The 26,201-nt window shown below is 29.9% G+C and overlaps 1 protein-coding gene across 1 annotated transcript in view; it reads left to right on the top strand.

Annotated features, from left to right (window-relative positions):
* Nucleotides 1–26,201, top strand: part of LOC111037829 — a 39,910-nt gene that overhangs the window by 13,146 nt on the left and 563 nt on the right. The window contains exons 2-3 of the mRNA XM_022320615.1: nt 668–786; nt 10,347–10,437. Coding sequence (XP_022176307.1) covers nt 668–786; nt 10,347–10,437 — 210 coding nt within the window. The remainder of the gene's footprint in view (nt 1–667; nt 787–10,346; nt 10,438–26,201) is intronic.

Genomic DNA, 26,201 nt, shown 5'->3' with positions numbered 1-26,201 from the left:
TATGTACTTACAATATTTAATAATATACAGTAATATATTATATTAGTTTATCTAACATGGTGAAACTTTATTACTTACACAACACAGAAAATGTTGTAGTTTTCCAAATTTTGCTAAATTTAAATTTTTAATTCTGTATAAGCCTTAAATATTATAATTTATAATCCTCTATATAGGCTTAAGTCAAACATAAATATTGTAACTTCTGAAAATTGTTTTAAATAGCAATCCTTGTATCTTATCACCGATTATTATGTTCTTCTTTATACGAAACGAATATGTTTGTTGGTCGATTCAACTACAATGAAACTTAAATTTTGACAGATTAAGATGCATTTAAAACATTATAGTTTCTAGTATGTGTTGCGTAAATTGAAGTATTCACATTTATACAGTCAAATAGAACAAAAGGTTGAACACAATCTGAAAAAAAAAATGGACGAATGTGTTATTGGTTCGTATTTTCAGAGCTCAGTTCCAAGAAGTTTCGTTTCAGAAGTGTTCACTTAATGTAACCTAGATTTTCGTATGTGAATGTGTGGAGTTTGACATTTTCTCTTTTCCGAGAAGTACCTAAACATAGATCGCAACCGTCCTTACAGTTAAAATCACCAGTTGTTCTTATAATATATATTTATTTTACTAATTGATGTTTTTAATTGTATAGGTTCTTCTTTATCCGGAAGAAGGATGGGCAAGAAGTGCAGTGTCGAGTTATTGGACCCTCACACCAACTTGGTGGAATCGAAGCAAATGTAAAGTAGTTGAAGTCACAGGCACTAGGAAGTAAGAACATCTAATTTTATGATAATAATTAAAATATAACTAATATTGCGTACCTCCGAATAAACAGCATATATTATTATAATATCAGAAACTATGCCACTTGCTTATAAATTATAGGGGAAGTCAATAAAATGGCGTCCAAAGATTTTATATATAACTCTATAACATGTACGTATTTGGAATACCTATTTATTTAAAATTAAGACATTATAATTATATTTAAATGTAATCAATCATCATTCATCACATTATAATAAATATGATTACGATCGAGTGAGGAAGTAGCCCATTAACAGTACCTCCGAATTTTAGTAGATATATAGGTACTACAATTATGTAAACGAGTATAAAGCACTTTATTTTTGATATCCTTGCCGATTTGTGGCGAATAGTAAATAATTATGATGCTTAGAAGCAATGTACGAGAAATCGAAAGATTATAGTGGTGTGATAATAATTCGTTTTGAAATATCTAGGTATTATAGCTTTAGTCAGCAGTATTTTATATCCATAGTGACATTAATTATTTTAAATCATAATGAAAATAAAGGTACCTAGTATAAATAATAAATGCACTAATATAAAGAAAATACACTTAATCATATTATACCTCATAAACTATAGGTACCCGTACCACATACCTAAACTGCTATACCTACTATCGATTTTGTCGAAAATGTTTTTTTTTTACTCACTACCTATTCACTTCTATTGTAGTATTTGCTCTTTATGCGTAGTTTTAACCAGCAAACATAGGTTCATCTATACTTTTACATACTGTTTTTATCAGTCACTTTAGCTATCATATACAACTATGGTGTATATTTCAGTAAATACCATAGCCCTTTTGGCGCTGTGTATAGTTACATCGGTCGTGCGTTCGATGAACCGTCGCAGAATATTATGCGTGGACCTGGGACCATAATATTTTCATTTGGTGTAGGGTATCATGTTTTATTTTCAATTTGAAACGTTGAACTTTTGATAAACAAACAAAAAAAAATATAATAAACCGAAAAATTTAATCCGATTTGCAGTGTAGAGTTTCTTTAACAAGATGACTCCGGTGTATTATTTGTCTAACGTAATGCAATTTAAGGTGTTATCCTCCACAAAGCTCGTTTAGTATTCCAAACGGCATTTTGTGAAGTCGAACGGGCTCGCCGAAGAATAGATGGGTTCTTCTTCTTATTTTACCCTCACCGCCGTCGTCTTCGTACGCCTAAACTAAAATTTCATACTAATACCTAATTTTACACATCGCAGATTTTTGTTTTAAAACCATGTTCGCTTACTTACCACGTTATAACTCATGATATCACATCGATATATATATATTCATAACACAAGGTAATATCATGACATTGTGAACGGCCTACGGGTATTTACAGTGCTTAAAATAAATGTCCTGCACGATAATGACATGTATAATATATTCAGCATAACATTTATATTCTTGACGTGCGTTGTACAGCGAGAAAATTTGAATTTCCATCATTTGAGATGGGGGAATAAAATTATCGTAAGATATAATGGTGAATAATGCCAAAACACATTATTTGGTTAGATTTATTTTCATTACTCAAAAATCAAAAAGGAAATTAAATTTTAATTAATAGTTTGATTAATACATTTTAATTTCAATACAATATTTGGTAGGTACCTATTGGGCTTTCAATATTGTTGATAAATATTTATTTTTTTAATCATATTGATTTAACTTACGTACTTGTCCTTAAATATTGGAAATCGGACAAAGATTTTATGTTAAACGAGTAATTTTTCAACGCTTCCAGTATTTTAAAAAACGTATTCTAATCCATTATAGTGACCTATAGCCTATAGGTTATTACAAATATTACTCAATGTGAGGTACGTCTACACTCAAAACGTACTATAATACATAATAGCAGAGTGACATCTTCGATTTATTAATTTTTTGTCAAAATGTAACTTCCGTAACATAAAACTAATTTGTATATAAAATATTGATATTATACTTTTAATCAATATCAATTATTGAAGGACAGACTTTTTTTGTATAATATATATTTCAAGAATTGAACGAAAGTATTTATTATGCTTGATTGTTTTCAATGTTGTATTATACATTTCAATCTCGTAACTAGTCCGAAGTTTTAAAATAATAAGTTTCAAAAGACGCCATGATAACTTTTATGTATAAATAGTCTTTTATTAATTTAAAAAGAACCATTGGAAAATTGAAATCGAATACAATTCTTGATTTTTATAGTGATTTATTATTCTCAATAATATTATGACTGTATTAAATTTTTATTTATTCCAATAAGACTTGGTATTTAATTAAAATATATAAGTGTCATCGAGAATACTATGTAATAATGATATTAAATATTTAGGGCACTTAGCGTGTAACATATGTACATCGTAAAATATTCTCTATTTATCAGATAAACTTATAAGAAAAGCAGGATTTAATTTCACTTAGAAAGTACTTTACCCTTGGAATAGATTACTCGGGCAGACGGGCAGTTGAATCAGGACTATAAATTGAATACGAAGGCCCACGAATATACCCTCATTTTCGGGGCAGAACATAGGCAATAACAGTACATAATATACAATACCTCTACTGTTTGCGCCGTGCAATTATTTTGTATTAGCATTTATGATATTATGTCCCATCTCACATTCAATTTGCAAATATCTCTAAACTCTACTGGATAAAGACTACAGCAGACAGTGCATTTTATATCAGATATCTGTAAATCGTTTATTGCCATTTTACGTCATATTATTTTATTTAATAATTAATAAATACATTAAGTGTATAACATTTTCAACCAGAATTGTACTTACTAATAATTACAGTAAATTTTGTTATCTTGGAAAATGTTTTAAAAAATAAGACATATTACGTACCTAGTTTTGAAACATAATCCAACACAGATTTTTCATCTTGAATGATCATAAAAAAACAATATTCTGACTTAAATTCAGAGCGTTATTCAAATTCGATAATACAATTGCGATAATATCATTGTGTCGTGTTTGAATAAGAAACAATATACCTACTGAAAATGGTATATTTATGCATCAATATTTTGCAACAATAGGACTATTATTTAAATGTTCAGTAACTATTCATTGAATACTAATCCAAAAAAATACAAAACAGTAGTATTTGAACTTACAGAAATATATTTTACGATCAATTGTTAACTCATTTAAAATAAATTCCAGCTATTATTTTTAGTGCAACAAATTCATCAAGTGAAAAACGTGAATTACCAATTTATACATACTTTCAACATAAATCGTTTTCATAACGTTTGAAATATGGTTATATCAATAACTGGCTAAGAACAATCAATACCGAATAACGTCTCTTGCACTCTACATCAAAAATTCAATTTTGCAAAATATAAAAATGTTTTTTACACTCTTATATTTATGATATATCATAGCCGTTGATATGTCGGTCTCTATTTTTTGAATAAAACATATTTTTTGTTCTTGCTTTAAACGAAACGTTTTGAACAGCAGAAGTAAAAACTAAAAACACTATATTACGAACCGTATCTTAGGGAATTTATTTCAAAACTTAAGAAATAGACACGGTTTATAAATTATAATTGATTTTCGCTCAAGTTTAGTTTAAGTAATTAAAACCACTAGCTGTAATTTATATATTTTAAAAAGTTTAGTTTAGGGATTGAATTTATAAACTCAATCAGCAAGAATACATTTTTTTCAACTAGAGATTTATAAACTAATTAATTACATTTTAATAAATATTAATAATAACTACATTATTGAAAGAATAATATTTTTTAATGTAATTAATGTTCAGTTATATTTCTACAGACTCAAATTCTATGCAATACTTTATAATCCTCTTTTTATAATTTATGATTTAATGAAATTTTATTCAAACCATAAAATGTTATAAAAATCAATAGTTTGCGTTCGGACTAACCTTGCAAAAGAGTTCGGTGAGTAAAACCTAGAAACAATTTAAGGCTTATCGTGGGGTTTATAGAACTTCTATATTGTATACATCAGTTTTTTTATAAGTTCTTATTAAGTATGGACAGTTATTTGAAATTAATTATTTTGAAGATTAAAAATTGAATATAGAGTATCAGGTATATATTTATTAATTATTGGTGTTAATGAATACAGTTTAAATATTTTTGAGTATATTTCTCTTTTTGTTTAAAAGCGATTAAGCAGTGAAATGTAAAATGTAATGTTATTATATTTCTTACTGTAAAAATTGTATAATATTTTTTCTCATTAATAATAATTCATTTCGGGTATTAAATTCTTAACATGTTTGACATGTATAACTTTCACGTTATCACTGAAAAAAGTTAATATAAAATACTCTGACATATTTTTTAAAAACGTTGACACTTTTTCATTTATAAAATATGTATTATAGATTCTATAATTTGATCAAACAAACACACATAAAACATGATATAAAATCGCCATGGTAACATTTGAAAAGCGTTAAACAATAATATGATTTCCTATATACCAGATACCTACTGCATATAGGTAATGGAAACGTAGGGGTAACAAAGTATCTGAATAGCCATTAGCTATGTTTTTTAAGCTTTGTCTGCATACGTACGCCCAGTGGACTTTTGAAGCGAATATTGCATTATCATGTTTTTACTGTCCGTTTTGTTCCCGTGTTATAGTTTGTGTGCAAACCCACTGGTGTATTAAAAGTGTACACAATATACTAAAGTACACAACGGAATATTATATTTTAAAATAAAAATACGTTCGCAGTGTACCCGAGACAAAAATGATCGCTAAGAGGGACGAATTAAAATCGAACCGCAAACATTTGGCAATACAGTTTTCCCACGAGGCTGGTATAAAGCTTACGAATATGAGCCCATAAAACCCAATCCGATATGAACAAGAACGTAAATACGACCTGACGTCGGGTGTTTGTTAACAAACTTGTAAACAACACAGTTCCCCCGGGACTCCCTTGTAACTTGTAAGGTTATATTTGTCATAACCAATTATGCGTTTTTATTTAATTGCGAAATATAACCGATTATTCCCAGAGGGATAGATGTCACTCCCATCACACAATCTATATTATATATACTTTTAAAACTTATACGTTTTTCAAAACACAGAACTTGAATTTTAACCCATTATCTGTAAAACAAAATGAAATTGACTCATGACCAAAAAAATATATACATATATATTATATAATATATATATAAAAGTTAACATTGAAAAATAATTTGTTTAATATCCTCTGGGTATACCGTAAATGTTTTCATTAAATCCCTTTTGCTTTTTTTTTCTGATAAACTTTTTAGAGCATTTAGACTTTTTTTGGGGGCCATAAGATTAGTTCAACCCATTTATAAAATAAACATAAAAACCATGAATATTTTTATGGAATATAGGTATATGTGTACATTATTTTACTACCGTACAAAAAGATAAAACTCTGTCAAAAATATATACATTTGCAGGTGTCACAGCGTTTGTCCTTGAACATAAGTACCACAACAGCCTGCAGCTTTCTATAAAATATACTCCTCAAAGGCCCTGTCAACTATCCACCCCATGTCTAAACTTTAAAACTTAAAATAACCATTCGAATACGTACTAAATGAAAAATAATAGTTCAACTTTTAACATTTTTTTTATTAGTTAGTCCTGTAAATTAGCTATCCCAGAATTTAAAGAAACACGATGATAAGATTTTTAATTTTCGAGTGTTTTGAGATGTGGTAAACAAAAAATGCTAAATCAATTGTAATACATAATAATTGTGTCTCACTCGTTTATTTGTAATTTTCCAAAATCTCAAAAACTAAATCAATAAAAAAACGTTTGAATTTTAAAAGTCTAAACATGTACATGTCAAAATATCATCAATTATTGAAATTCGATTATTGGTAAATATTCGAAAAAATTAAAATATATTGTATGCTTCACTTCGATAGCAATATCAGCATGTATGCATATCAACCAAAATGTGTCTACTGTGTGAAAAATATACATAATACATTACATTATCGTATGTTTATAAACACTCAGCATTGAAAATGAGAATTTAATCGATGTATAGAAAAACACATTATATCGTAATGATTCATGATGGCCGAAACAGTTGGCCTTATTTTTGTTAATGGTGCAATATGATCCGTCCTTACACAAAAATACTCACCGAAATAGACTTCACAAAAAAATTCCAAAAATTGTAAAACTGAAAATGGTCATCATCGCGTTACCAAATAGTAAATACTACTGTCTTTTTTTTCATAAATATTAAATAGGTAAAAATATATTTTATACTCATTCACACTTTGTGTTAAGGTAAGGGGTGGCGTCATATTTTATGAGTAAAACGTTTCAAAAGTTGCTTCGGTTTGTGTTTCAGTCTATTTTTTTTCGATTTAGCACCTACAAATAAAATAATATATTATAATACGTACGTATTACATCTTATACAACATAAGTAGGGAACTCATTGGATGATATCAATCGTTTTAAAATCGTTGCACTTAAGAAGGAAGAAGTAGAGGTGGTGCAATAAGGGATATTTAATTATACTATTAATAAATCCTGCTGGAACCATCGTATTTGAGTAATATCTCTTCCGACGCACAAACGACGCAGGTTTGTGTTGTATAAGATGAATAATTAATCTACAACTTGAGTAGGTACCTGATCGCTTGGTATTAATCTAACAAGATAAGACCTTGGCAGTAAGTTTCAATTTGCATACCAGTTGCTCGATAATAAATCCTAAGCCCCTAAACGGCAATTCATTGCTCGTTTAGAATCGAGTTGGCCTCTCCAACGAATGATGAAGAGGATGATATCATTTCGAATTCGGAATACGAGAAGCTATAATATATATATTTGTTTGTTTTTATTTTTACTTTCAACATGTATAGAATGGTACGCTTTAACGTGTAATTGTTTTTTCAATTTTTAACTTCACTGTAATATATATTATACTTGCAGCTTTGAACCCGTTTTCCCGGACAGGACAATACAATTGGGCGGTTGATTCTTGACTTTCCGTACGGTCGATTAATCCTTTTATGGATAAAGGAAGCTTGTTAGAACTCAGATGCCGTACTAGTGCGTGCGGTTAGATTAAAACGGACAAAGGACCGTGGATAGAGGGCGAAAAGAGCGAGATGGAGAGAAATTCGGAAATTGGCTTGTTAAAAGTTGCCATGTCGTCGTAGTCAATTTATATATCCACGACACAATATATATAGGTATATAACAGAATCGGTAAACCAGGTTTTGAGTTTTTCCCCGGAGGGCCAGCTGCTACTATGAAACCGATGAACCGTGAGAGAGAAAATATTTGATGAACCGTTTGAACGCTTATATAGGATAAATGGATGCAGCAACTTGGAATGAAATAACCTTGTATATACGTCAGAAAGGCAATCACAATGTGAAATTCGAAATAAAACCATACATTGAAAACTAAACGTCACGGGGAAATGTGCATATTATAATATTGCATTTTATAAATCGATTTTGTATACATATATGTTGTCTACAATCATCAAATTCTTACGAAAGTATAAAAAGGTATACAATTTTTAAAGCAGCTACGTCATAATAATCGGATCTGGTATGCTGTGTCTTATTATAGAAAAAAGCGTACCTCGTAAGCTATATGCCAGTGTGTATACTGCAGCCTGTAGTGATAATAATATTAATTTTGGATGAGACCAGACGGTTTGAAATTATTTAAATTAAGCGTTTAGCTTATTTTAACATTTTCATTTATTTTATATGTTTGTATAATATCGTTGTGGGTACTGCTTTGATCAGTTTTACGTTTCATTTAATTATTTTGAAAATCAGAACTAATGCAGTAATACTTATAAGTGCTGTATTTTCACAATAACAATATATGGTTATAACAAACTAATAGGTGGTTGTAATACCGGCCTAAAAATTATTAGCATGAGATGATGTGTTATCTGACAAAATCATTTTTGGAAATGTGTTACCTATTGATTCGTTTAAGAAAAAATTGATGCAGATTCGTAACTTACGGAAGTGTTATATTCGCTCACACTTCACGAGTCACTTGGAAAAACAAAACGTGTTCGATTAAAATTCTGTGAGGTTGCCTTCCATTGTTGGCTAAGAAGAGAGTATATAGGTATTAAAAGAGAAGAATCATTGCGTTTTATTGCCAGCCTCTGGGACGGAACTCGGGCGTTAGCGGACATTATTATTATTATTATTATTGGGGTTATTGCGGTGTGCATGATTTCAAGGCATTAAGACTAGGACTGAGGAGTATTGGGGTGTGGTAGACTTGCTGGAAGAAAATAATTTTTGATCAGTAACCAGTAGGGGAAAGAGCCGGTTGAATTATTCACGATATTGTTTTAGGATTTAGGGATGGGATAGAGATTCCAAGTCGTAAACATAAGATTGATGTATATCTTTTAACATAAAATAACAGTATATTTAACAAGTATGACATTTTAATAAGGCATTTTTCTTATTCGGTAACAACCGTAAGGTTAGTTAATAAAAATAGTTTTTATAAGCAAAATATAAAGTATATTTTAATATTTATTCGCCTACATTTTTTATAACCAAGATTTTTATGAACTAACTACATTTAAAAATTATTTAGATCTATAGGTACACGTTTATAGTTTTATACATCTTACGTACCTAATTTTTAATTATAGATTATGTTTTGAAAAATTCAATAAATATTAATTTGTTTATTTTAGATTTAAAAATTGAAGTTTGATAAATGTAACATTTTTGTTATTAACGCTCGACAACAACCAATCAGTATACATTTTCTAGTTTTTAAATTGTATGTAGTATGTACTCACCCAGGTCGATAATATGAGTGCTTAAAAATGTGATTAAAGTAAATTTAAGTTTATTTGATACGTGCATCGTTTTAAGTTACGATTACACAACAATATACAACAATAATTATAAATGTCAACCAATTATATCATATTTATAAACAATAGTAGTATGAACTTAAATGTAAAAACCGTATACATTTTACATTTAAGTTTTACAACATAAAAGGTAATTGTTGTAATAGTAATAAGCTTAATATATGCATATATTTGTAAGAGATGTGTGTTATGTAACGTTCTTCGGTTTTTGTTGAGAATATAATTACGTTCTTTGTAAAGTACTATAGAATATTATTAACATATTATACCACATAATCTTGCATATCTTCATAAAATGTATATTGTATATATATTTTTATACAATGATATAAAATGCCTTAGTCGGTTTAAATAATACACAAATAATTAAAAATTCAAAATGTTCCAAGATGGAAATCCTTAATGCCTGTTATCGGTTAGTAATAAGTTCTTAAACTTTTGGAATAGGTACTTAAATTAAGTGGTTTCAATCCAGTGTGCTTAATTTTTAACAAACTGTTAATTAATTTTAATAATATTCTATTTGAGAATAGACGAAAAAACAGATATTATCACGGGACGTACCTATAGACCTAAGTATTAACCAAGCCTGTTTAATTTTGATTTTAGGTATACAACATTGGCTAAAATGGTAGACACCGATACCGGAAACCTTTTCATCGTTGGTTCATTTAATAAACGTACTGATCCAGATTTTAAAGTAAGTATATTATATTTTATTAAGTTTTAAACGTATCATTTTAATCAGTATCATTTTAATTAGGAATCGTTATTGTGAACTTAAACAGTATGAATCCAGATTTGTTGGCTATGTTTTATTTCTTGACATTAAAATATTACATGGAACTTTCAGAGGATTGTGTATATAGCGTCACAAAATATTAGCACTTTTCTTTTATGTATTTGTTTTTCTTAAAAGCAAGCACATAGTTTGTTCCCTTTTTATCAAGACAAAAGGATAGGTTTAAAAAATTCGGACTCTGGTGGGAATCATGAAAATAAGAATGGCCCCTAGGCCGTCGAGGTATTGAAAAAAAAGTTACAAAAAAACAAAGAAGTTTTGTCAGATGAATAATGTTCGTGGAACAAAAATCTATAAAATAGCTTAAGAACTCAGAAACGTTAGCGGAAAAGAGTGATGAACTTTTTGTATACATTTTTCCCTTTTTCCGTGTCTGGCGAGCACTCAAAACTTTTCAAAACCTAATTCTTATACTTAGTTTTAGAATTAGGATAACTGCATGCATAAGGGATCAGGTATCTGAATTATGTTTAATGTTTATGTAATTATGTTATATTTGTTTTTATAAATACAACAATATATTTTTAATTGTTTTACATCACTCAACGTTTATTAAACGTATATAAATAATTTTGGTATTATTTACACTTTTTCAATAAATATTCATTAAAATTAAAAATGCTTAAAAAGATTTTTTTACGAAGAAATATATGAAAAAAATAGTATAGAGGACAGTCATGCCGTTTAAAAATAGTTTCAATTTTTTCATCATATTTATAAAACGTGGACCTTTTAGTAAAATTATAATACAATAAGGAACCAGATTTTGTGTTTATCAAAGTGGTTATGAAACATGGTAGAAACTTCGCAAAACCAAAAGTGAAACACTGCACTGTAATGAAATACTTATGAATTGTATACAAACTAGCTACTCCTATATAAAAAAATTGTATTGAGTACGAAAGTTGAAAGTTACTATACCTATGTCAGTATTGCCTGGTTATCGGACTTTCAACATCGTCATTGATGCTGAAAAAAAAATGTATTGCGTGTCGACGTTGACACGTAAAGGAAGTGTTGTTTGAATCTTTTTTTGTGTAGGTAATACATGGTTTTTAATGTATTTAATATTATAAATATTAAACGTCGTTATAATAAGCATCGAACAAATACGTTTCACGTTTTACTGGTCTTGTTGTATTTTTACAATAATTGTAATTAAGCATAAAAATGTAATTATTTTATGATTAATAATTATTGATACTTACTAAGGGCTTCAAAAATTAAATTTTTTAAATACATCTGAAGACCGTTTAAAAACCCATCGGTTAATGAATCAAGAATATGATGCCTTAGTTTTTTCATTAAATACCTAGGCAGTAGTGCAGTACCTATATACGTAATATGTATTATAATATTAAATACGGTACAAAAAGGGTAGGTTCAATATTATAATAAGGCATATCATTTTAAAATAGAAAATAGCTGAATATTATTTGTAGGACGTAGGAATATCGATAATGTTAAGATATATAATCAATAAATTATTCAAAATAAAATCAAACACATTACCTACCTCAAAGTATTAGCGTATACCTACATATAATTATATATTATCGATATTTTTAGAACTTTAACTGTAATATACATACTTACATTTTTGTAAGCTAGCTGGAGTATAACAAAATATGTACCAATAATCGACAATTTTATTATTTTTAATTTTGAAGAAATATAGGTAGGTACTATTTAATCACAAATTAATACAGATCGATCATTTTTTTTAAATTTCGTTCAGACATTAATAATTGTATTTATGTTATCAATCAACAGAACTAATCAAATTACATTTTGTAATGCAGTTTGTTATAGTTATAATCCTCAAAAACTAAGTAAAGCGGATGTTGGGGGGGGGGGGGGGGGGTGTGGGGTTTGTATTATAGCGGATACGTATACTTGCGAGTATAACAATATTTTAAATCCGGCTTTACCGAAAGCTGTAGTGGCTGGCCGAAATAATGACGGATTTTCCGAGCCGAACTGAAGGGGAAATATGAAAGGAACACGTGTAAAACGGTATAAAATGCCTATTTATTTTCTCATATATTTCTGTTTATGTGCATTTTTTTCAATCACGTTTCCTCGCGGTCCATCGGGTTCCAGGCGTTTTTCTCTTTCGCTGCAAATGTGCTCTGTAGTCTGATGGGTACCTGTTATGCCTACTATACACGCTTTTCATATTTTTCCGGCTTTAACCAAAAATATTTTTCTGCATACCTTTTTGGTTTTCTACATTATTACTATTATTATTATTATTATTATTATTATTATCGTAGTTTTTTTCTTCTTTTTTCCCTAACCGTTCAAAAGAAAACCGTAAACGATTCGTTTGACCGGGTAAAAAAAAAAAAAATGTTGAAAAAGTTATGAGGAATGTGTGCGTAGGCAGTCGTAGGTAGGTACACTGTTTTTTTTTTCGCATCCCCAGTGATCCGTCATCGTGACGAGCGCGCGTATCGTTCCACTCGACCGACCCCCATGTGTGGTATAAAACAGATGGCCGTGTGATTTTTCAAGTATAACTTAGATTGCTACACGGTTTCTGACGGGGTTTATGTTTTTACCGAGCACCAACATCAACATCTTGATTTCACGAGGTCAAACAGCGTCAGCATGGTATAAATTATATGGTGGAAAGGCCACCATAGTAGGCAGGTAAATGCCGCGTTTATACGAAATCAAGCCATAATCCGAGACCAACATTTGTATGACGAATAGCAGCTGTGATGCACACTAATAAATTATTTATTTAACAAATGAATTACCTAACTAAGCTATTAAGATAAATTGACGAAATTATAACTTTGATTAATCACATTTATTATAATATTATATAACAGTTTCAGCAGTCTCTATATTGTCCATAAACTCGGATAAGTCATATCCGATTTGCTGATTATTTTTCATATAGCTATAAGTACTCATGCGTGCTTATGCGTGTGTCTTGTTCAAATCAAAAATCGAATAACTAATAAAACGTTGTTAAATAATTAATAACATTGTGCCAAGTTAGTGGGTATCCACACTGGTGGACCTCCCTCCTCACGCCATTCATGTTACCTACCTATTCTTGTTATCATATTTACTTATTGTATGTATAAATTACAGATTGTAAATACTCTATTTTATCTAATAAAAAAAAAAAAACATTGTGCCTATAAAAATACACTCGTAAAGTTATAGATCCAATTCTTTAAACATTTTAATAAAACAGAATAGGTAATTAATAATTAGCATGATGGTTCTGTGAAGAAATAGGATTTTGTAGCCAAAACCAATAAAAAGAATATCGATCCGAAATAATTTTCTCCTGCAATGGACCAAAATAATGTCTCGAAATTAAAATAATGTTGTGTATTGAGTTGATTGTATTATAATGGCAATACTGTTTAAATATGATATTAAATAAACCATATTATTTTATCCACATAACTTTTCACTTACAGACTGTGATTTTTTTATTACTTTTTTCTCTTCAAGCTTTTGTGGTATGTACGTATAAATATCATAACGTTATAACACTTAAAGAAATAATAATAATAATTCTACGTTAATTTTATCTCAAATAAATTGAATATTATTATTTTACTTCTACTCAAAACATAATTTTATGAAATTACACTATTTACTTTTTACATAACACCTACCATACGTACCTATAATAGGCTACCTATACTGAATAAACATTAAGATTAAACATATCAGAATAAAATCTTTTGAATATTATTATTTTTTTACGTTTGCGGTCCTGGGCTAAAATAAAATAAATTATGAATTAGATGTAGATTGCATAATATTGTAATATAATTTAGAACACTAGAAAAAACATTAAAACCCTATAAGTATTATTCATTATTATATTATTAGTGTTATTATTATTATTATTAAAACAATAAAAGTTAGTGTAATAGTATGAGTAAACAATAGTTGGCCAATGACCCTTAACAAATTAATTATTATTTTTGATCTTTGGAATTGTAAGCAAACGACAAGTTTACAGTTCAAAAATAAAAATATAGCTTTTAATAAATAAAAGGGAGCTACCTAATGACTAATGAGTAATGATAACAATAAAAATAAATACATAGTGTAATTAATGTAAATTATGTAATTAATATTTTAATTTTTTAATTTAAATCCAGTTTAGCATTTAAGCTTATTTAAATATTGTATTATAAAGTAATTTTAGCGATAATCTTAATTTAATGCTTAATTAATTATTGGATTATAATGGTATACAAAATTAAAGACGAACGACGTGTGTTGTTACAACACATTTAAATATTTAATGAAGATATCTTTGCATGAAAATTTACATTTTGGTTATTAAATAATACTTTTACATAATGCAAATTGCAAATATATATTCATACATTAAAATTAGCAAAATATAATATTATATACCCAAATTTTGATTGATGAAGTAAAATTATTTCATATTTTCTTTACGTATTTAAATAAATTGGCTTCGTTTGTACAATAATATGACTACGCATATTTTTATTTAGTTCTTGGAACTAGTAAGTACAAAATATAGGGTAAAGAACTAATATAAATAAAATACAACTAAAACAATAGGTAGGTACTATATATTTTTCTTGGATTCTCAGTTCCTACCGAACAATGTTTTAATATTATATGATTTGATCGCCAAGACGATACCTAATCAAAAGATAAAGCGCAAAGAAGTTAGACCTTTTGTTGTATCTCAGATTTATTTACACCTGTTTTTTCAAACTCCGACACAAATTAGATAAATTGCAAACTCTTGTCCTTTTTACACGTCGTGTGTCGTTGCCGGGGTTTATTTTTTTTATTTTTATTAGATAAACTAGCAGGGACCGTAGCCGACCAGTAGTAGCGGAGAAAAATAAATCCGTCAATTGACAGCGTCTGTATATCGGTGCACGCACAGCACTTGTTTATATTGTGTGTAACCGGGCAAAAGGTCCGAGTAGTAATTAAGTTTTAATCCCTTTGGTCCTCAGCAAACAGGGACGGACGAAGAAAAAAAAGAGGACCGGTGGGGGCGCATATAGTTTCCAATTTTCTCAAGTATAACTCAAACGGAGCAAAGCCTATACAAAGTGGCCACGTGCTCTGAATATCTCGTGTACATATATTGAGAGAGGGGAATCGTGCCGTGATTAAATCTAGTTTATGGATACATTATATGGCGCTAGGTAATTGTCGTATCGACCTGCGCAAATAAGGGCGATTGCGTTAATGGGAGTCGGTTAAACTCTCCTCTAATGCTTGTTTAATGACCTCGTTGCTATTTTTATTATTTTTATGGTTATCATAATTATGGCTATCATTATTATGTGGGTGTTATTTTCATTGTTATTTGTAGTTATTATCATTATTATTTTTTTCGAGTGGAAAATTTGAGGTGATGAGTTGTAATTCATGAACCAGCGCGCTTAAGTATGTAATCAACGAATAGTTTCATTTCTCTTGCGTACTTTCACGGAGAATGTACGTGATAAACCACAAAGAAATAACGCTTAAACGAACTTGCAACAAGTTGCCAACGATTTTTTCCTTCCTCTTAAGTCGTAATTACAACGGTATCATTATTTTTAAGTAGTTTCGCACATACTACGGCAAGCGGGTAAAACTTTCTTTAATTGGCTTATCTATATGTGAACTTTTGGTTATTTATTTGTAATAATATTATTAAAAGTTCTATACGGCTAAGATATCCGCATAAAGCGTACTTCTCAAATAAAAATTTACATATTATTAGGAACAATACAGAGATGAACATACTATTATACATTTTCATTTTATGATAACTACCGGCAGGTGGTCCCAAAACGATTAAACGTTCCAAAATTGGTTTATCGATTAATAAACGTTAAATGTGTTTTTGATTATATCTTCCTTCAAACAATTCACTTCCATACTAGTCCCCAGAGTTTGACTTGTTTATAAACCAATTCGTACCGTTAAAATACATAATATAGTTTACCTATCTGTAAAAAATATAAAACATTGTTTTTATTTAAATAATTGTTTTTAAACTATTAATGTTACAATAAATTTATTTTTATACATACTTTTAAAGTTATTATGGGGTAATAGGTTGGATAATTTAAAATTTTTCTAATACAATTAAAAATGATATTATTTGTATATGGTTTAAAAAAATTTGTTTCATTAATAATACATGCTAATGTCGTTATGTTTATATTTGTTTATAAACATAACTTCTCATTGATTTATTTCACAGATTACACAACACTAAAATTAGTTATATTAATGAAACGATTTAACTATATTTATTATTCAGTATACAAACTATAGATCATAATAATAAGCCTTTAATGGTTTAAAAGTTTAATAAAAAATAAAAAGCAGTTGTATGCAAAAACATTAGCTATGATTTAAATTATGGTTAGTAAACAGTGTTTAAAATTGTAGATTTGTATTTGCCATATTATTATGATATGACGTGCTATTGATTTGATAAATCAGCACGATATCTTCGAAATCGTATAATAAACAATGTTACGATGTCGGAAAATCATTGGGAATAAGTATTCATACATTTCGTTGAACCAAATTCACTTCAAAAAACCAGTATAAACATTTATCTTTTATTTATTGTTGCGGTGTCTATGATACAACTATAATAGCAAATGGTTAATTTTATGCAGACCGAAAACAAATACAATTTGAATAATTTACAGACTATTTCAATATCAGGCAAACAAAAAAAATATTATGGTGTACTTAACACGTTGAAAAAACAATCGAACCCTTATTTTTCTGTACTACGACATTGTCACTGTGCTGGCTTATTCAAATCTGTCAATTGCGTTTATGGGAGATTTCAAGTATTTGTACAGCACTGAGTTACTGTCATTCAATGCAAATTCCTGATTAATTATGCAAGCTGGTGAAATGTTAATGAAATCGTTCTGACTATTGATTGTGTAGCAATTTATTTTGTTTCACTTAAAAGTTAAAACTAAGAAAAAACCTTTTTCAAAAATACAAGAGGAGTTTCACCCTTTGCGTGTATTTATGCATCGCATATTATTATATATATTTAAGAATTAATATATTTTTTTTTGATACAAAAACTCTTCGACATTTTATAATAAATATTGTTTGTCATCAATAAAATTAAAAATGATAAGATTCAATGTCAAAAATGTGGTGTTATTATATTATTTATAAGTTACTATTTCAAACTAAGTGAAAAAGAGAAAAAAGAGAATTTAATAGATACAAAGTGTGTCTACTGATAAAATAGTTACCCTGTACATCAATAAATAGAGTGATTAGCATTATATACATTATACATACGTATACGGTATATGTATATTTTGTACATGTACATAATACGCAAAATACCCAACTCGGGTAGGCCTAACTCATTTTAACCTCGTTCATATAAGGGAACTAGAGTAATGAAATAACGATTGGTCTTACTTTTGTTTTCCCCTATTCTGGTTTGGATGTTTTAAAGTCGTGTTAAAATTGGACGGGTTAGAGAAAGTTTTGGGATGCGGGATGGGCGTGCCGGACAACTTTTAGGAATTAGTGAAATGAAAATAGAAGAAAACGGGGATTGTTGTTTCCCTCCCTTTTTTCCATTTTGTTTGGGCATATCTGAAACATTTATCATTGTTAGATAAGTTCCACAAACTTGTTATTCATGCTTAAAAGAAAAAAAATCAAAATAATTATACTGCTAAAGTCCAATACCTATCGCACAGAGAGCAAAAGTGATATTTTTTTAGATTTTATACTTTATAAACTAACTATCATTATTTATTTTATGAAATCTGCATTTGAATTGTTCTTAGAATATGAATATTTTAATTATAATGTAGAAACAGAAAGAATTGTAGACATGGAAAATTTGAATGTATGGAAAAAATTGTATATAATAGCATAACGACTAATAATAAGTGGTCATCTACTCATCTTGTCAAGTATTAAAAATTTAAATGGTGATTATGTAAAATAAAAAGTCGAGGAACTCGCACTTAGTTAAGGCTTTGAGTGCACCTTGTGTATTGAGTAGATCACTGTTATAATGGATGTATTAAATTCGAACAGTAAATTCATCTAGTCATGGTAATTATAAGACATTTCTATGCAAAAAAAAAATGGTAAAGTATAATAAAGTAAAAATAAATAAATATCGGATGAATAATTATTTCTTCATGAAGTACAACAAAAACAAAATAGATTTTGTTAAAAACTGGAGTTGCATGCATACTCCCGCTTTCGTTGGTTTCCTCGAATTATTCAAAATAGTATTAGAAATTGTCTACTGTTTATCATTAAGTTACCAGATAAATCTAAATTTTCTAGCAGAGACTACTCCGATATTGAAAGTTTATTTTCTGCTGTTATAACTGTCGTTTGACAAAAAGAAAAAGCAAACACAGCACACATCAATTTATATATCATTGTATGACTAATGAACCAGAGCTGTTTAGAAGTAAAGCTTGAAATGTAGAAGTATGATGATATTTTTAGGCTTGTTTTTGTTTGAAACGATATAAAAATGTATGACATGAATAATGAATAATGAAGGTGTAAATCGCAAATATATTACGTCACATTTTCATATTATTTCCTAGTAACTCAACGACATGTGGGAGGAAAAAAAAAGGACATAGAGTGGTTAAATTTGTAAAATTATATGAATTTAATGGGTGATGAAATGACTAGTGTGAAACCCAATATTAATGACGAAATAATATATTTACAGTGTGAAAGCTACTAATTATTCGGAGTGATTTGCTTGTAACATTGAGAAGTGAAGACTAAACCAATTGGACTAAAATGTTTTGTAATAATAATAATAAAAATACTGCACAACTACTATGTGAAGTTCATATTGGACATTGGTACGTTTTTATTTTGATCGAAATGTCAATTAACACTGAATATAATAATATATTATAATTTTTCTGACTATTTAGTATGTAACCCTTATTTCAATTACAAAAATGGCTTCTCCAGTTCTCCCTAAATTATATTATTTTCTTATATTATATTAAAATAATATTTTTTTTACTCTCATTTGATTTTTTTCAAATGTATTGTGATATTTTCTAAGTGGTATTTTTAGTTGATGCTTTGTATACTAGGACACTGGATAATGGGTATATAAAATACTAAATCCGCTATTTGTGCCAACTTCTAAGGTCTAAACCATTTAATGGTATACAATAATATTATATTATTATAGATTCCTTTGATCGTTCGTTTCGCTAAAAAATCGTCCATAGATAAAGAATATCAAGAAAAAAATCAAAAATATATTTTAGTCACTGCCTTGTCTGGTGGTACCTAATCATTTTTCTTCTTCTAACACGTATAATATGTCAATCGATCTGTCGAAATCGTAAAAGTAATGTGAATTCAAAACCATTCACCGGAATACATAATAATGTATTAGTCCGCTAAACTACGGGTGCGTTTAGTAAATTATAACCTTGGTATTGGCATTGATTTAGCTATATTTATGATCAATAGTATTGTTATATTCTGTAGTATTAGCGATGTATGCATTTTATTATAATGTAGGTACTACCGTCTATTACAACTACCAAAACCCGGTGACCAATAAAATTGTATAGCACTCATTTAGCCGTAATCGAAAGTTGACATCAAAAATCACTGTCTGTCGTGGTATAATTCTTTGGACTTCAATAGCTTTATTTCAGACATACTTACGTACCGAAAATGGTTCTCCCCGCAATGTCGCGTCGGCCACTTCCATGGCTGATTCTGGCGTCAGTAATAATTCAACCAGAAAACGTTGAAAGTGGCTCACTTCAACATTTTATTTGAGTGGGTTTTTAAAATTACAGAAACTCTTGTTTGAATGTGTATGGATAGTAGAGAGGTCACCCCTCTCACACGACATAGTTAATATCAGTATCAAGGTTTAGTTTTTTTTGAGGATTTCTCTCCAAGAACTGATAAGTCTTTAGTAAGAAAGTCGAAATTTGAATAATCAGGTTTCAAAAATTCGTTTGTGATTTATTTTTCAATGCCTAATATATAATAACAGTTTTCGTTTGTGTAATAGGTAGATACACAATAGCACTGTTAATTTCTACGGTATTTAGTGAATAAAAATATTTAACTTGAATACATTATTTCAATCAAAAATTTGATTTTGCTTGTAACTCCCCTACTGTAGTAAGTTTTTATTATAGACCCACAACTCTTTAGTTTCAATCACATATTATTATTTTGTATAAGAATGTCGATTATATATTTATAATTTTCTACGCGTTTAGCACAAATCCCAGTTATTACTTATTTCACCCCGAAAGTGGAGGCTCTTTCAAACGTCTCCCCTTCCAACCGTACGTGGTGCGCCGCACATAGATGCTTATGCGGTTCGTTGCTGGTAAGTGGTAATACGTCCGGTTATAAGGATTTTTCTTGCGTACGGTCTTGCGGCAAGTTGCTGCGGTCTATTGAGGGATTACTGTGAACAGAAAATAGATTACGTGATTGATCATATTATTATTATAATGCTCCATGCAACTATATCCACCGGGAAACTCGGTGCTTGTCCCTTATATTTTCCACGAGTTTGCACTTCGGTGCATAAATACATAATAGAGTATTATTGTGCTCACTGGGAATTCGTACAAAAAATCCTTGCGTCGCGTTACCGCAGCGTTTATCGAATCGTTATAATAGTTCGTGTTGTTTTGTCTGTAAAAAACACTCTTTCAATAATATTTTTTTTATACATTTATGTTTATTTTCCATTGTTATTCACTTTCAGATTTCAAAATATAATTTCATAATAATTTGACATTCAATTCTAAATCAATACTTGTCAATGAATAAATTATACATAAATAGCTGTCAATTTACTGTACAATTTTCGTGCAGTTATTCTCCATGGTATTGATCAAATCAAACTTTAGTCACTTATGGTTATTAAAGTCTGTTAGTCGATGAGTGATAAAAGCCGATTATTAATAAGTGACACTAGTGACTAGTAAATACTAATAAAATCTCATAAATTCAATTAGCATGTATATTATTATAATAATGTTGATATTGGTGTGTGATATTTATATACCTAATTTAAACTTTTGCACTAAATATAAAAAAGGACCTCCTCATACTTTGCTTTGTATTTTACTTTTATAGTTTAAAGGAATTTCAATTATTTTCCACAAGGTCCAAGGACGTATAATTTATGAAATTCGATCAACTTATAATACGAAAACGTAATAGTCTATATCAATAAAATTCAGTGTGTGTGTGTGTGTGTGTGTGTGTGTGTGTGTGTGTGTGTGTGTGTGTGTAAGAGATCCACAGCCAAACCTAACACACTCACGGTTCTAAAATTTGCTGCAAACAATATTTTTCAAATGTTGCGTTTTAAAGATGGACTCACTGCACATGACCATATACAGGATTACTAACCCTACAAATATAAAATAAAATAGTTACAATAATTGAATATAATTTTAGACCTGTATTTTATACTTGGTCAAAACCATTCAAATTAATGTGTTAAAAATATGTGCAGTTTTCATTTAACGACAGTATAAATCCACTATTTATTTGATCGCTGATAACACCGTACAGAATCAGACATAATTAATAATATATCTTTAATATAAAATCAAAGGCCTAAAACGAATAACCATTATGTAAATACACAGTCTTCGACCGATTTTCATAAGTTGGTCATGGATTCAACAAGAACAGTAATGTCATAGGCTAGTTTGTATTATTTACTTTTTACTTTTCAACACTTACATTTTAATATGGTTGACTAACCTGGACTATAATATTTTTAATTGATATATTGTTGACAATTGCACAAGTCAGATTATATTATGAGGTATAATTTTAAACATTATTTTATATTTTGTCTAAAAAACTGAAATAACTGTGTTAAAAATCTATGCTGTTCACTTTTAACGGAGTGTTCAAGAAGGTATAAATCCACGGATATTTAATTCATCACGAAAATGCCGTGAAGGATCAGCTATATTATAATGTAATATCATACAATGTTGTGATATTGAATCTATGTACAACATCTTATGATATATTGTGTAGGTACTAAATCCTCATCACATTAATCAAATGCACGAGTATATTAAACCTTTTTTTTAAATCGCGAGTCAACGTCAGCCGATCCCTATTTTAAAATTATTTTAATGAAATTCCCTTAGACTCTTCAATCTTCATATTGTGAAATTTGTTGATATATTTGATAGAAAACTGCATTTCTGGTTCAATACATTTAAATGAAAAAATATCTCGAATTCAAGAAAGATAATAGAATGGAAAGTAATTCAATCTTTTTAATGTTGGTATTCAATAAAAAAAAGCTATACATCGCATCGGCTTGATTTATATTATTAGAAATAAGTGAAACTAATGTTTTATTTTTTATTTTTACCACCATTATTTATAACAGCTTTATCTACAATCTGACTGAATTTTTACATTAACATTACACGACGTCAACGTTAAAAACTTAAATGTCAATAAATGAAAACTAGATTTTGTAAGGTATAAAAAAAAAAGGTCACTTTATAATACTTCAATCCTGGCATGGGGTTTCCGTATCTACATGATCAATCATGTAAGAGCAAAATAATCATATATCAAAGCATTGTAATATTATTTGTTTACGACTTTATATGTGAAACAGTAGATGACAAGACGCACAAATATTTATATGTATATATACACACGAACATGTTAAGCTGTACACATATTATCATATTATGCGATGCTTTGAAGTGTGTTTATCCAAATAGGTTTTGCGTTCAAATTAAATTTACTAACGCTCGTTGTTTGGAATAAAAACGAAAAATGTCATTATGAAATACGTGCCTATCTATAATAATAAACTTTACCGTACGTACGTAGCGTAAACGTAGGTAGGGTGGTCGAAAACGACTGCAACGTGATACTTATATGATGTAGTTTGCGAGCTTTAAAAGTTTCGGACGGATAATAATAATTTATAAGAAGCACGCGCGTATTCAAAGGATAACATGGTATCGTTTGTCATGGCATAATACCGCAGTTATTTTAATTTGTCAAATGGATTTTGCGTTATTGTAGGTAAAGTTGTACACGTCATAATAACATTGCAGTGTATAGATATATTATTTACTTACGAATGTATGTAATATAATAATATATCATAATAATATTGTGGACCGGAGACGGCGATTATTGTGAAATAAAACTGCTACAACGGCAACGAAAACGACGCAACAACAATGACAACGACAACAACAACAACAACAACAACAAACAATAATAATAATAGTTGCAATGATCACACGTCAGTCGCGTACCTACGTCATGTTTCGGGGACTCGGATCACGCGGTGACCGAACACGACCGTCCCCGAGGAAACGAAACCGTCGACCGACTATAATATAATATATATTTATCGTATACATACATAAGTGATGGGCCCACTGCGGGGTGGCGGGTGCAGCGGGTGCAGCGGCTGAAGAACAACCGCGTGCATATTTGTTCGGTTTTTACGTGCTCGGCGCGGGACACACGGTTGTATATAATATCATGGCTGGTATGCAGGGCCGAGTGAGTGGAGCAAAGTTTTAGAGGAAAACTTTATTTTCCGGCATTTCTACGAAATATTATTATTATTATTATTAAAGTTTCCACAGCGCACACACGTGTATGAAACTCACACCGACATGAGGCAGCGCGCTTGCGCCGAGCGGGGGTCGCGGGCGTCCGAGGGTGGAGGCGGCGAAGGGAAAACGTGTACCAAACGGGGGCCTGCGTGTGCAAAAGTCTCGCTAATAGAAGATTTTCCGCGTGACGAGGCGACGTACACAGCACAACAGAACAACCCGCAGCAATCTTGTTTCTCTGCTGTGTGCCTGCGACGACGACGACTATAATTATTATGAATATGTTACGCCAGCCGCAATAAATCAATCTTAATTATCGTGTTATGCCGAGACTTACTTTTTGCGTCCCGGCAATGTCGAGCGTACATTATTATTATTACAAAGGTGCCTTTGGAGAAATGGCTCTTGCGCTCGGCGTTTTCTAATTAACCGGAGCCTTTGCCCCTCTGCACCAGCACGCGGCGGCCCTTGCAGCTCGGACACGTAATTGGTCAACGTGCAGCGCACTCGGATCATAGGAGGTTATAATATTATAACCTGCGCGCGTATTACGTGTCGCTTTTGTTCAGGGACAAAGGATTGCTTGTAAAAATAAGTGCGTTTAATACAATACAATACAATCTATGTATATATATATATTAAGAGGCCTCCGTCTGCCGCCCCGGTGCGAAGCCTTTTGATATATTGCACGGAGCGCGTATAATGCGAGTAAACGGGCAAACGAGAAATTACTTAAGTATAATATTATTCTTTTTTCGCTTAATTTTTTTTCCTCTGCCGCCGTCGCTTGTTCCCGACGACGGCTTTTCGCTTAGCTGGGTACATTTACCGTATAGCTACGCCCAACAAATGACGCATTTCACGATCGAGTTCATATTATTATATTACATAATATATGGGTAGGCAGGTACACACGACGAAAAATTATTATACGGAAAATTCCGGGGAATTTAATTATTATTTAAATAGCAGAAAACGTATTACACGTGCTACGTGGGCGCAGGTTTCATAATACAATATACCTACCTACTTTAGCTTAATGCTCAGAACTACAATATAGGTGTAGAAATATTAATCGATATAGCCCCGTAGCAACAAGACTACGTTTTAAAAATTTTTTAATTTAAAATAAAATCTTATTATCTACCCAGTTAAACGTCTTGTATTGTATATTGTAATTTGAAACAACACTTGGATTCAACTAGTTTGTATCGTATAAAAATTCAACTTGCAGTTTACGATACTTTTGGTCTGAAAAGGGCCGGTTACGTTCATTAACAATATGTAAGCAATATTACAAGTGCATACACAAGGCGTCACGAATTATGAGTACACGAGAAGTATAATGAAACGATAATTTGTGGTTGTCTTGCAATATTATAAGCCATTATCCAAACCAGCATACAACAAAATCTTATGATCTAGACGTCCAATTTTAATTTAGCCTGCATATTTTGACAATACGTAGCATTATACGGAATTTCATACATTTTTAGACATGGAACCATTTAATATTTTACACTACGAAATGATTTGTAAAATATTTTTCTGGTAAATCCGTTGCCTCGGAAAAGAAGATAATATGGATTCGGTTTTAAATTTCCAAAATTAAAATTAAAATTAGGGAATTATTATACTACTGCAATGTTCAAAATGATGTTACTACAACATAGTAGGTATCCTGGTGTAAACTATTATAATATGAAACATTTTAAATACTCCTTCAACTAGAAAAAATACTTCTACACACACACAAAGAAATATGAAATCACATTGTTGCAGTGAAACCAACAATACTTTCCTTTCTAGTTGTTATACAACTTACTATAAATTGTAGTTGATAGATAGCTATTACTATGTGGTGCAACAAGTCGAAACTAATTGTGTGTCTCTGATTTTGTATTGGATATAAACGCATACAGTTTTTAAATATAAGAAAAAATGATGTTACTATATGGCTACTTACCAACCTAAGCCCTAAATGTATCGTAATGGAACAATAATTATTATAACCAT

This window comes from Myzus persicae, unplaced genomic scaffold (genome assembly GCF_001856785.1).
Source record: "Myzus persicae strain clone G006 unplaced genomic scaffold, MPER_G0061.0, whole genome shotgun sequence".
Taxonomy (NCBI): domain Eukaryota; kingdom Metazoa; phylum Arthropoda; class Insecta; order Hemiptera; family Aphididae; genus Myzus; species Myzus persicae.
This window is presented reverse-complemented; position numbering and strand designations above follow the sequence as displayed.